The 13,283-nt window shown below is 48.2% G+C and overlaps 1 protein-coding gene across 1 annotated transcript; it reads right to left on the bottom strand.

Annotated features, from left to right (window-relative positions):
• Positions 1-11,226: 11,226 nt before the first annotated feature.
• On the bottom strand, positions 11,227-13,122 carry LOC124019072 (extensin-1-like). Its single transcript, XM_046334430.1, has one exon. The coding sequence runs from the start codon at positions 13,120-13,122 to the stop codon at positions 11,227-11,229; it is 1,896 nt and encodes a 631-aa protein (XP_046190386.1).
• Positions 13,123-13,283: the final 161 nt, after the last annotated feature.

Below are 13,283 nucleotides of genomic sequence, written 5' to 3'. Positions count from 1 at the left end.
CTGTCTTCATGTCGGTGCGGCTGTTTCTTAGAGTACATCGTTGTTCCTGTCTTCATGACGGTGCGGCTGTTTCTTAGAGTACATCGTTGTTCCTGTCTTCATGACGGTGCGGCTGTTTCTTAGAGTACATCGTTGTTCCTGTCTTCATGTCGGTGCGGCTGTTTCTTAGAGTACATCGTTGTCTTCATGTCTGTCTTCATCGTTGTTCCTGTCTTCATGATGCGGCTGTTTCTTAGAGTACATCGTTGTTCCTGTCTTCATGATGACGGTGCGGCTGTTTCTTAGAGTACATCGTTGTTCCTGTCTTCATGACTGTGTTCTTAGAGTACATCGTTGTTCCTGTCTTCATGTCGGTGCGGCTGTTTCTTAGAGTACATCGTTGTTCCTGTCTTCATGACGGTGCGGCTGTTTCTTAGAGTACATCGTTGTTCCTGTCTTCATGTCGGTGCGGCTGTTTCTTAGAGTACATCGTTGTTCCTGTCTTCATGGTGCGGCTGTTTCTTAGGCTTGTTTCTTCAGAGAGTACATCGTTGTTCCTGTCTTCATGTCGGTGTTTCGGCTTGTTCCTGTCTTCATGAGTACATCGTTGTTCCTGTCTTCATGTCGGTGCGGCTGTTTCTTAGAGTACATCGTTGTTCCTGTCTTCATGTCGGTGCGGCTGTTTCTTAGAGTACATCGTTGTTCCTGTCTTCATGTCGGTGCGGCTGTTTCTTAGAGTACATCGTTGTTCCTGTCTTCATGTCGGTGCGGCTGTTTCTTAGAGTACATCGTTGTTCCTGTCTTCATGTCGGTGCGGCTGTTTCTTAGAGTACATCGTTGTTCCTGTCTTCATGTCGGTGCGGCTGTTTCTTAGAGTACATCGTTGTTCCTGTCTTCATGTCGGTGCGGCTGTTTCTTAGAGTACATCGTTGTTCCTGTCTTCATGTCGGTGCGGCTGTTTCTTAGAGTACATCGTTGTTCCTGTCTTCAGGTGCGGCTGTTTCTTAGAGTACGTTGTTCCTGTCTTCATGTCGGTGCGGCTGTTTCTTAGAGTACATCGTTGTTCCTGTCTTCATGTCGGTGCGGCTGTTTCTTAGAGTACATCGTTGTTCCTGTCTTCATGTCGGTGCGGCTGTTTCTTAGAGTACATCGTTGTTCCTGTCTTCATGTCGGTGCGGCTGTTTCTTAGAGTACATCGTTGTTCCTGTCTTCATGTCGGTGCGGCTGTTTCTTAGAGTACATCGTTGTTCCTGTCTTCATGTCGGTGCGGCTGTTTCTTAGAGTACATCGTTGTTCCTGTCTTCATGTCGGTGTTTCTTAGAGTACATCGTTGTTCCTGTCTTCATGGACGGTGCGGCTGTTTCTTAGAGTACATCGTTGTTCCTGTCTTCATGTCGGTGCGGCTGTTTCTTAGAGTACATCGTTGTTCCTGTCTTCATGTCGGTGCGGCTGTTTCTTAGAGTACGGCTGTCTTCTTAGAGTACTGTTTTCCTTCTTCAGAGAGTACATCGTTGTTCCTGTCTTCATGTCGGTGCGGCTGTTTCTTAGAGTACATCGTTGTTCCTGTCTTCATGTCGGTGCGGCTGTTTCTTAGAGTACATCGTTGTTCCTGTCATGTCATGTCGGCTGTTTCTTAGAGTACATCGTTTGTCTTCAGAGTACATGTTGTTCCTGTCTTCATCGGTGCGGCTGTTTCTTAGAGTACATCGTTGTTCCTGTCTTCATGTCGGTGCGGCTGTTTCTTAGAGTACATCGTTGTTCCTGTCTTCATGTCGGTGCGGCTGTTTCTTAGAGTACATCGTTGTTCCTGTCTTCATGTCGGTGCGGCTGTTTCTTAGAGTACATCGTTGTTCCTGTCTTCATGTCGGTGCGGCTGTTTCTTAGAGTACATCGTTGTTCCTGTCTTCATGTCGGTGCGGCTGTTTCTTAGAGTACATCGTTGTTCCTGTCTTCATGTCGGTGCGGCTGTTTCTTAGAGTACATCGTTGTTCCTGTCTTCATGTCGGTGCGGCTGTTTCTTAGAGTACATCGTTGTTCCTGTCTTCATGTCGGTGCGGCTGTTTCTTAGAGTACATCGTTGTTCCTGTCTTCATGTCGGTGCGGCTGTTTCTTAGAGTACATCGTTGTTCCTGTCTTCATGTCGGTGCGGCTGTTTCTTAGAGTACATCGTTGTTCCTGTCTTCATGTCGGTGCGGCTGTTTCTTAGAGTACATCGTTGTTCCTGTCTTCATGTCGGTGCGGCTGTTTCTTAGAGTACATCGTTGTTCCTGTCTTCATGTCGGTGCGGCTGTTTCTTAGAGTACATCGTTGTTCCTGTCTTCATGTCGGTGCGGTTTCTTAGAGTTTCGTTGTTCCTGTCTTCATGAGAGTACATCGTTGTTCCTGTCTTCATGTCGGTGCGGCTGTTTCTTAGAGTACATCGTTGTTCCTGTCTTCATGTCGGTGCGGCTGTTTCTTAGAGTACATCGTTGTTCCTGTCTTCATGTCTTCTTAGGGAGTACATGTCGTCGTGCGGCTGTTTCTTAGAGTACATCGTTGTTCCTGTCTTCATGACGGTGCGGCTGTTTCTTAGAGTACATCGTTGTTCCTGTCTTCATGACGGTGCGGCTGTTTCTTAGAGTACATCGTTGTTCCTGTCTTCATGACGGTGCGGCTGTTTCTTAGAGTACATCGTTGTTCCTGTCTTCATGTCGGTGCGGCTGTTTCTTAGAGTACATCGTTGTTCCTGTCTTCATGTCGGTGCGGCTGTTTCTTAGAGTACATCGTTGTTCCTGTCTTCATGTCGGTGCGGCTGTTTCTTAGAGTACATCGTTGTTCCTGTCTTCATGTCGGTGCGGCTGTTTCTTAGAGTACATCGTTGTTCCTGTCTTCATGTCGGTGCGGCTGTTTCTTAGAGTACATCGTTGTTCCTGTCTTCATGTCGGTGCGGCTGTTTCTTAGAGTACATCGTTGTTCCTGTCTTCATGACGGTGCGGCTGTTTCTTAGAGTACATCGTTGTTCCTGTCTTCATGTCGGTGCGGCTGTTTCTTAGAGTACATCGTTGTTCCTGTCTTCATGTCGGTGCGGCTGTTTCTTAGAGTACATCGTTGTTCCTGTCTTCATGTCGGTGCGGCTGTTTCTTAGAGTACATCGTTGTTCCTGTCTTCATGTCGGTGCGGCTGTTTCTTAGAGTACATCGTTGTTCCTGTCTTCATGTCGGTGCGGCTGTTTCTTAGAGTACATCGTTGTTCCTGTCTTCATGTCTTGTTTCTTGTACATCGTTGTTCCTGTCTTCATGGCTGTTTCTTAGAGTACATCGTTGTTCCTGTCTTCATGTCGGTGCGGCTGTTTCTTAGAGTACATCGTTGTTCCTGTCTTCATGTCGGTGCGGCTGTTTCTTAGAGTACATCGTTGTTCCTGTCTTCATGTCGGTGCGGCTGTTTCTTAGAGTACATCGTTGTTCCTGTCTTCATGTCGGCTGTTTCTTAGAGCTTCCTGTTTCTTAGAGTACATCGTTGTTCCTGTCTTCATGACGGTGCGGCTGTTTCTTAGAGTACATCGTTGTTCCTGTCTTCATGTCGGTGCGGCTGTTTCTTAGAGTACATCGTTGTTCCTGTCTTCATGTGCGGCTGTTTCTTAGAGTACATCGTTGTTCCTGTCTTCATGACGGTGCGGCTGTTTCTTAGAGTACATCGTTGTTCCTGTCTTCATGCGGCTGTTTCTTAGAGTACGGTTCCTGTCTTCATGGCTGTTGTTTCTTAGAGTACATCGTTGTTCCTGTCTTCATGTCGGTGCGGCTGTTTCTTAGAGTACATCGTTGTTCCTGTGCGGCTGTTTCATGTCGGTGCGGCTGTTTCTTAGAGTACATCGTTGTTCCTGTCTTCATGTCGGTGCGGCTGTTTCTTAGAGTACATCGTTGTTCCTGTCTTCATGTCGGTGCGGCTGTTTCTTAGAGTACATCGTTGTTCCTGTCTTCATGACGGTGCGGCTGTTTCTTAGTTGTTCCTGGCTGTTTCTTAGAGTACATCGTTGTTCCTGTCTTCATGACGGTGCGGCTGTTTCTTAGAGTACATCGTTGTTCCTGTCTTCATGTCGGTGCGGCTGTTTCTTAGAGTACATCGTTGTTCCTGTCTTCATGTCGGTGCGGCTGTTTCTTAGAGTACATCGTTGTTCCTGTCTTCATGGTGCGGCTGTTTCTTAGAGTACATCGTTGTTCCTGTCTTCATGAGAGTACATCGTTGTTCCTGTCTTCATGTCGGTGCGGCTGTTTCTTAGAGTACATCGTTGTTCCTGTCTTCATGACGGTGCGGCTGTTTCTTAGAGTACATCGTTGTTCCTGTCTTCATGTCGGTGCGGCTGTTTCGTAGAGTACATCGTTGTTCCTGTCTTCATGACGGTGCGGCTGTTTCTTAGAGTACATCGTTGTTCCTGTCTTCATGTCGGTGCGGCTGTTTCTTAGAGTACATCGTTGTTCCTGTCTTCATGTCGGTGCGGCTGTTTCTTAGAGTACATCGTTGTTCCTGTCTTCATGTCGGTGCGGCTGTTTCTTAGAGTACATCGTTGTTCCTGTCTTCATGTCGGTGCGGCTGTTTCTTAGAGTACATCGTTGTTCCTGTCTTCATGTCGGTGCGGCTGTTTCTTAGAGTACATCGTTGTTCCTGTCTTCATGTCGGTGCGGCTGTTTCTTAGAGTACATCGTTGTTCCTGTCTTCATGTCGGTGCGGCTGTTTCTTAGAGTACATCGTTGTTCCTGTCTTCATGTCGGTGCGGCTGTTTCTTAGAGTACATCGTTGTTCCTGTCTTCATGTCGGTGCGGCTGTTTCTTAGAGTACATCGTTGTTCCTGTCTTCATGACGGTGCGGCTGTTTCTTAGAGTACATCGTTGTTCCTGTCTTCATGTCGGTGCGGCTGTTTCTTAGAGTACATCGTTGTTCCTGTCTTCATGACGTTGTTCCTGTCTTCATGTCGGTGCGGCTGTTTCTTAGAGTACATCGTTGTTCCTGTCTTCATGTCGGTGCGGCTGTTTCCTTAGAGTACATCGTTGTTCCTGTCTTCATGTCGGTGCGGCTGTTTCTTAGAGTACATCGTTGTTCCTGTCTTCATGTCGGTGCGGCTGTTTCTTAGAGTACATCGTTGTTCCTGTCTTCATGACGGTGCGGCTGTTTCTTAGAGTACATCGTTGTTCCTGTCTTCATGTCGGTGCGGCTGTTTCTTAGAGTACATCGTTGTTCCTGTCTTCATGTCGGTGCGGCTGTTTCTTAGAGTACATCGTTGTTCCTGTCTTCATGTCGGTGCGGCTGTTTCTTAGAGTACATGTTTTCTTAGAGTACATCGTTGTTCCTGTCTTCATGTCGGTGCGGCTGCGGCTGTTTTCTTCTTCAGAGTACATCGTTGTTCCTGTCTTCATGTCGGTGCGGCTGTTTCTTAGAGTACATCGTTGTTCCTGTCTTCATGTCGGTGCGGCTGTTTCTTAGAGTACATCGTTGTTCCTGTCTTCATGTCGGTGCGGCTGTTTCTTAGAGTACATCGTTGTTCCTGTCTTCATGTCGGTGCGGCTGTTTCTTAGAGTACATCGTTGTTCCTGTCTTCATGACGGTGCGGCTGTTTCTTAGAGTACATCGTTGTTCCTGTCTTCATGACGGTGCGGCTGTTTCTTAGAGTACATCGTTGTTCCTGTCTTCATGTCGGTGCTGTTTCTTAGAGTACATCGTTGTTCCTGTCTTCATGACGGTGCGGCTGTTTCTTAGAGTACATCGTTGTTCCTGTCTTCATGACGGTGCGGCTGTTTCTTAGAGTACATCGTTGTTCCTGTCTTCATGTCGGTGCGGCTGTTTCTTAGAGTACATCGTTGTTCCTGTCTTCATGTCGGTGCGGCTGTTTCTTAGAGTACATCGTTGTTCCTGTCTTCATGACGGTGCGGCTGTTTCTTAGAGTACATCGTTGTTCCTGTCTTCATGTCGGCTGTTTCTTAGAGTACATCGTTGTCCTGTCTTCATGAGGTGCGGCTGTTTCTTAGAGTACATCGTTGTTCCTGTCTTCATGTCGGTGCGGCTGTTTCTTAGAGTACATCGTTGTTCCTGTCTTCATGACGGTGCGGCTGTTTCTTAGAGTACATCGTTGTTCCTGTCTTCAGCTGTTTGTGTTTCTTAGAGTACATCGTTGTTCCTGTCTTCAGCTGTTTGTGTTTCTTAGAGTACATCGTTGTTCCTGTCTTCATGTCGGTGCGGCTGTTTCTTAGAGTACATCGTTGTTCCTGTCTTCATGACGGTGCGGCTGTTTCTTAGAGTACATCGTTGTTCCTGTCTTCATGACGGTGCGGCTGTTTCTTAGAGTACATGACGGTGCGGCTGTTTCTTAGAGTACATCGTTGTTCCTGTCTTCATGTCGGTGCGGCTGTTTCTTAGAGTACATCGTTGTTCCTGTCTTCATGACGGTGCGGCTGTTTCTTAGAGTACATCGTTGTTCCTGTCTTCATGACGGTGCGGCTGTTTCTTAGAGTACATCGTTGTTCCTGTCTTCATGACGGTGCGGCTGTTTCTTAGAGTACATCGTTGTTCCTGTCTTCATGACGGTGCGGCTGTTTCTTAGAGTACATCGTTGTTCCTGTCTTCATGTCGGTGCGGCTGTTTCTTAGAGTACATCGTTGTTCCTGTCTTCATGACGGTGCGGCTGTTTCTTAGAGTACATCGTTGTTCCTGTCTTCATGTCGGTGCGGCTGTTTCTTAGAGTACATCGTTGTTCCTGTCTTCATGACGGTGCGGCTGTTTCTTAGAGTACATCGTTGTTCCTGTCTTCATGTCGGTGCGGCTGTTTCTTAGAGTACATCGTTGTTCCTGTCTTCATGTCGGTGCGGCTGTTTCTTAGAGTACATCGTTGTTCCTGTCTTCATGTCGGTGCGGCTGTTTCTTAGAGTACATCGTTGTTCCTGTCTTCATGTCGGCTGTTTGTGTTTCTTAGCGCATCTCGTCCCATGAAACTGATTGATCAGATCAATCAAACTGATTGACGTGCAGATGCAGTTTGGACATTTCACCAGTAAAATGTGAAGAATTATAATTGATGGCGTATTTTTGCCTAATTTGGTGATTCAGGATATAACCCATTTTATTTTATTATTTTTTTTTCATTTGTATTTTATTTTTATTTAATTGATTAAAATGTGTCGGCAAAGAAAGACATTGCTATTGGAGGATACATTTTATGCATATAATGACATCTATTGGTTAATGGAAGAAATTGGTTGTTGTCGTCACAGTCAAGCACACGCCTTGCAATTGTGTGATTCGCTCAACTTAAATTCTATGGTCACTCCCACTAAGCTCCGATTCGTTGATATACCATAGTAACTGTAACGATTTGTCATCTATGACGTCATGAAATGGTGGGATTCCAGCCCACTTCCTTTGTGGTCACTGAGATCAACTAAACTTCCCTTAACAACCTTCTGTCATGCATTGCATTTGTTCTAAGCTTAGCACACACACACACACACACACACACACACACACACACACACACACACACACACACACACACACACACACACACACACACACACACACACACACACACACACACACACACACACACACACACACACACACACACACACACACACACACACACACACACACACACACACACACACACACAAGGACACACACACACAAGGACACGGACAAATACACACACACACAAACACACGGACACACAGACACACACACACGGACACACACAGACAAACACACATATACACGCACACACACACACACCAAATCATCTCTCAAAAGGTGCATCTGTGCTCCGTATGGATTCTGTAGCAGTGAAGCGTTTTCCTTCCATCTCCAGTGGTCACATCTCAAACGGCTCCCTATCTCCTTCACAATGCACTGCTTTTGACCAGGGTGTATGTAGGGAATAGGGTGCCATTTGGGATGTATATAATGTTCTGAGTTGAAGTCCATCTTTTCTTGGTCAACGGCCATTGAAATCTCTTTGAACGTCTGACCAAAGATTCAAAATACTGAGAAGAAAAACTTCTTGACTCTTTTTTGATATATATACATTTTAAATTGATATGGATAGTGTTTGAAAACATTCAACGTGTAAAAAATAAAACGTGAATATCAAAGGAGTGGAGCAATATAGATGGATACACAGAGAGAGAGAAACGGAGAGAGAGAGAGAGAGACGGAGAGAGAGAGAGAGAGACGGAGAGAGAGAGAGAGAGACGGAGAGAGAGAGAGAGAGACGGAGAGAGAGAGAAACGGAGAGAGAGAGAGAGAGACGGAGAGAGAGAGAGAGAGACGGAGAGAGAGAGAGAGAGACGGAGAGAGAGAGAAACGGAGAGAGAGAGACGGAGAGAGAGAGAGAGAGAGAGAGAAACGGAGAGAGAGAGACGGAGAGAGAGAGAGAGACGGAGAGAGAGAGAGAGAGACGGAGAGAGAGAGAGAGAGACGGAGAGAGAGAGAAACGGAGAGAGAGAGAGAGAGAGACGGAAAAGAGATTGAGGTACAGAGACAAAGAGAGAGGAAGAGAGGAGATGAACGGGAGATGGAGACTGATGCAGTTAGAGAGAGAATAGAGAGAGAAAGAGATAAAGAGAGAGGCAGAGAGCAATGTCGGGACAGAGGGACAGCCATATCTATAGAGAGAGAGAGAGACAGAGAGAGAGCTAGCCAGATGTATATAGAGAGAGACAGAGAGATAGCCAGATGTATATAGAGACAGAGAGCTAGCCAGATGTATATAGAGAGAGACAGAGGGACAGCCATATCTATAGAGAGAGAGAGACAGAGAGAGAGCTAGCCAGATGTATATAGAGAGAGACAGAGAGCTAGCCAGATGTATATAGAGAGAGACAGAGAGCTAGCCAGATGTATATAGAGAGAGACAGAGAGATAGCCAGATGTATAGAGAGAGAGACAGAGAGATAGCCAGATGTATATAGAGAGAGACAGAGAGCTAGCCAGATGTATATAGAGAGAGACAGAGAGCTAGCCAGATGTATATAGAGAGAGACAGAGAGATAGCCAGATGTATAGAGAGAGAGACAGAGAGATAGCCAGATGTATAGAGAGAGAGAGACAGAGAGATAGCCAGATCTATACAGAGAGAGCACTAGAGGGGCACTAGAAAAGTCTACTAGAACCCTACTAGAATCCGAAGTCAAATGTTTACTGTTTGCTGATGATCTGGTGCTTCTGTCACCAACCAAGGAGGGCCTACGGCAGCACCTAAAACTATAGAGGTTGGGAGATAAAGAGACCGGCCCAACAAGATGAAGAGAAGGAAGAGAAAATAGAGTGAGAAAAAGAGTGATGAAATGATGGGCAACCAGACCACTGGGCAAGCTCTCTCTCTATCCCTCTCTCTAACCCTCTCCCTCTCTCTCTTTCCCTCTCTCTCTCTCTCTATCCCTCTCTCTAACCCTCTCCCTCTCTCTCTTTCCCTCTCTCTCTCTCTCTCTCTATCCCTCTCTCTAACCCTCTCCCTCTCTCTCTTTCCCTCTCTCTCTCTCTCTATCCCTCTCTCTTTCCCTCTCTCTCTCTATCCCTCTCTCTAACCCTCTCTCTCTCTATCCCTCTCTCTAACCCTCTCCCTCTCTCTCTTTCCCTCTCTCTCTCTCTTTCCCTCTCTCTCTCTATCCCTCTCTCTAACCCTCTCCCTCTCTCTCTATCCCTCTCTCTCTCTTTCTTTCCCTCTCTCTGTCTCTCTCTCTCTAACCCTCTCCCTCTCTCTCTTTCCCTCTCTCTATCCCTCTCTCTCTTTCTATCCCTCTCTCTCTATCCCTCTCTCTCTATCCCTCTCTCTAACCCTCTCCCTCTCTCTCTATCCCTCTCTCTCTCTTTCTATCCCTCTCTCTCTATCCCTCTCTCTCTATCCCTCTCTCTAACCCTCTCTCTCTTTCTATCCCTCTCTCTCTATCCCTCTCTCTATCCCTCTCTCTAACCCTCCCCCTCTCTCTCTTTCCCTCTCTCTTACCCTCTCCCTCTCTCTCTTCCCCTCTCTCTCTATCCCTCTCTCTAACCCTTTCTCTCTTTCCCTCTCTCTCTTTCCCTCTCTCTCTATCCCTCTCTCTCTATCCCTCTCTCTAACCCTCCCCCTCTCTCTCTTTCCCTCTCTCTTACCCTCTCCCTCTCTCTCTTCCCCTCTCTCTCTATCCCTCTCTCTAACCCTTTCTCTCTTTCCCTCTCTCTCTTTCCCTCTCTCTCTATCCCTCTCTCTCTTTCCCTCTCTCTCTTTCCCTCTCTCTCTATCCCTCTCTCTAACCCTCTCCCTCTCTCTCTTTCCCTCTCTCTGTCCCTCTCTCTCTTCCCCTCTCTCTATATCCCTCTCTCTAACCCTTTCTCTCTCTCTCTATCCCTCTCTCTAACCCTCTCCCTCTCTCTCTATCCCTCTCTCTCTCTTTCTATCCCTCTCTCTCTATCCCTCTCTCTCTAACCCTCCCCCTCTCTCTCTTTCCCTCTCTCTTACCCTCTCCCTCTCTCTCTTCCCCTCTCTCTCTATCCCTCTCTCTAACCCTTTCTCTCTTTCCCTCTCTCTCTTTCCCTCTCTCTCTATCCCTCTCTCTCTATCCCTCTCTCTCTATCCCTCTCTCTAACCCTCCCCCTCTCTCTCTTTCCCTCTCTCTTACCCTCTCCCTCTCTCTCTTCCCCTCTCTCTCTATCCCTCTCTCTAACCCTTTCTCTCTTTCCCTCTCTCTCTTTCCCTCTCTCTCTTTCCCTCTCTCTCTATCCCTCTCTCTCTTTCCCTCTCTCTCTTTCCCTCTCTCTCTATCCCTCTCTCTAACCCTCTCCCTCTCTCTCTTTCCCTCTCTCTGTCCCTCTCTCTCTTCCCCTCTCTCTATATCCCTCTCTCTAACCCTTTCTCTCTCTCCCTCTCTCTCTCTCACTCTCTCTCTCTCTCTCTCTCTCTCTCTCTCTCTATCCCTCTCTCTAACCCTCTCCCTCTCTCTCTCTCTCTCTCTCTTTTTTTTTCCTCCTCTCTCTCTCTCTCTTGTCAGTTTAAAGTCTAATTTTGATTTACATATATTTACATAATTTACGTGAATTCATCATGAAAAATAAAATGTCATCATGTCATTGTATTTAGGTTAAAAGTTGGTTTTAAAAAAGCCTAAATACCGTAATGTTGAGGATTTGTTGCAAATACAATCAGTTTTCCACAATGATTCAACGTTTTGTTTGGGTTGAAATGATGTGGGAATAACATTGATTCAACCAGTTTTTGCACTGTGGGTAGTTTGCATACAATGTACAGGTATGTCATACACACGGGGACTCCGGAACGTAGATCATCAACTGGGGAACTGGACCGTAGATCGTCACCAGAGGAACTGGACTGTAGATCATCACCTGGGGAACTGGACCGTAGATCGTCACCGGGGGAACTGGACCGTAGATCGTCACCGGGGGAACTGGACTGTAGATCGTCACTGGGGGAACTGGACCGTAGATCATCACCTGGGGAACTGGACCGTAGATCATCACCTTGGGAACTGGACCGTAGATCATCACCTGGGGAACTGGACCGTAGATCGTCACCAGAGGAACTGGACCGTAGATCATCACCTGGGGAACTGGACTGTAGATCATCACCTGGGGAACTGGACCGTAGATCGTCACTGGGGGAACTGGACCGTAGATCATCACCTGGGGAACTGGACCGTAGATCATCACCTGGGGAACTGGACCGTAGATCATCACCTGGGGAACTGGACCGTAGATCATCATCGGGGGAACCGGACCGTAGATCATCACCTGGGGAACTGGACCGTAGATCATCACCTGGGGAACTGGACCGTAGATCGTCACCTGGGGAACTGGACCGTAGATCGTCACCGGGGGAACTGGACCGTAGATCATCATCGGGGGAACCGGACCGTAGATCATCACCTGGGGAACTGGACCGTAGATCGTCACCAGAGGAACTGGACTGTAGATCATCACCTGGGGAACTGGACCGTAGATCGTCACCGGGGGAACTGGACCGTAGATCGTCACCGGGGGAACTGGACTGTAGATCGTCACTGGGGGAACTGGACCGTAGATCATCACCTGGGGAACTGGACCGTAGATCATCACCTGGGGAACTGGACCGTAGATCGTCACCTGGGGAACTGGACCGTAGATCGTCACCGGGGGAACTGGACCGTAGATCATCATCGGGGGAACCGGACCGTAGATCATCACCTTGGGAACTGGACCGTAGATCATCACCTGGGGAACTGGACCGTAGATCGTCACCAGAGGAACTGGACCGTAGATCATCACCTGGGGAACTGGACTGTAGATCATCACCTGGGGAACTGGACCGTAGATCGTCACTGGGGGAACTGGACCGTAGATCATCACCTGGGGAACTGGACCGTAGATCATCACCTGGGGAACTGGACCGTAGATCATCACCTGGGGAACTGGACCGTAGATCATCATCGGGGGAACCGGACCGTAGATCATCACCTGGGGAACTGGACCGTAGATCATCACCTGGGGAACTGGACCGTAGATCGTCACCTGGGGAACTGGACCGTAGATCGTCACCGGGGGAACTGGACCGTAGATCATCATCGGGGGAACCGGACCGTAGATCATCACCTGGGGAACTGGACCGTAGATCATCACCTGGGGAACTGGACCGTAGATCATCACCTGGGGAACTGGACCGTAGATCCTCACCGGGGGAACTGGACCATAGATCATCATCGGGGGAACCGGACCGTAGATCGTCACCTTGGGAACTGGACCGTAGATCATCACCTGGGGAACTGGACCGTAGATCGTCACCTGGGGAACTGGACCGTAGATCATCACCTGGGGAACTGGACCGTAGATCATCACCAGAGGAACTGGACCATAGATCATCACCTGGGGAACTGGACCGTAGATCATCATCGGGGGAACTGGACCGTAGATCGTCACCGGGGGAACTGGACCGTAGATCATCACCTGGGGAACTGGACCGTAGATCATCACCTGGGGAACTGGACCGTAGATCGTCACCGGGGACTCCAGATTGGGAACCCTCACTGGAGGCTCCGGGCCATGGATCATCACTGGAGAATCCAGGCCATGGATTATTACTGGAGGCTCCGGGCCATAGATTATTACTGGAGGCTCCAGGCCATGGATTATTACTGGAGGCTCCAGGCCATGGATCATCACTGGAGAATCCAGGCCATGGATCATCACTGGAGGCTCCGGGCCATGGATCATCACTGGAGGCTCCCGGGCCATGGATCATCACTGGAGGCTCCGGGCCATGGATCATCACTGGAGGCTCCGGGCCATGGATCATCACTGGAGGCTCCCGGGCCATGGAT

This window comes from Oncorhynchus gorbuscha, unplaced genomic scaffold, assembly GCF_021184085.1.
Source record: "Oncorhynchus gorbuscha isolate QuinsamMale2020 ecotype Even-year unplaced genomic scaffold, OgorEven_v1.0 Un_scaffold_6532, whole genome shotgun sequence".
Taxonomy (NCBI): Eukaryota; Metazoa; Chordata; class Actinopteri; order Salmoniformes; family Salmonidae; genus Oncorhynchus; species Oncorhynchus gorbuscha.
Note: the sequence above shows the minus strand (reverse complement) of the source record. Positions and strands in the feature narration are given on the sequence as shown.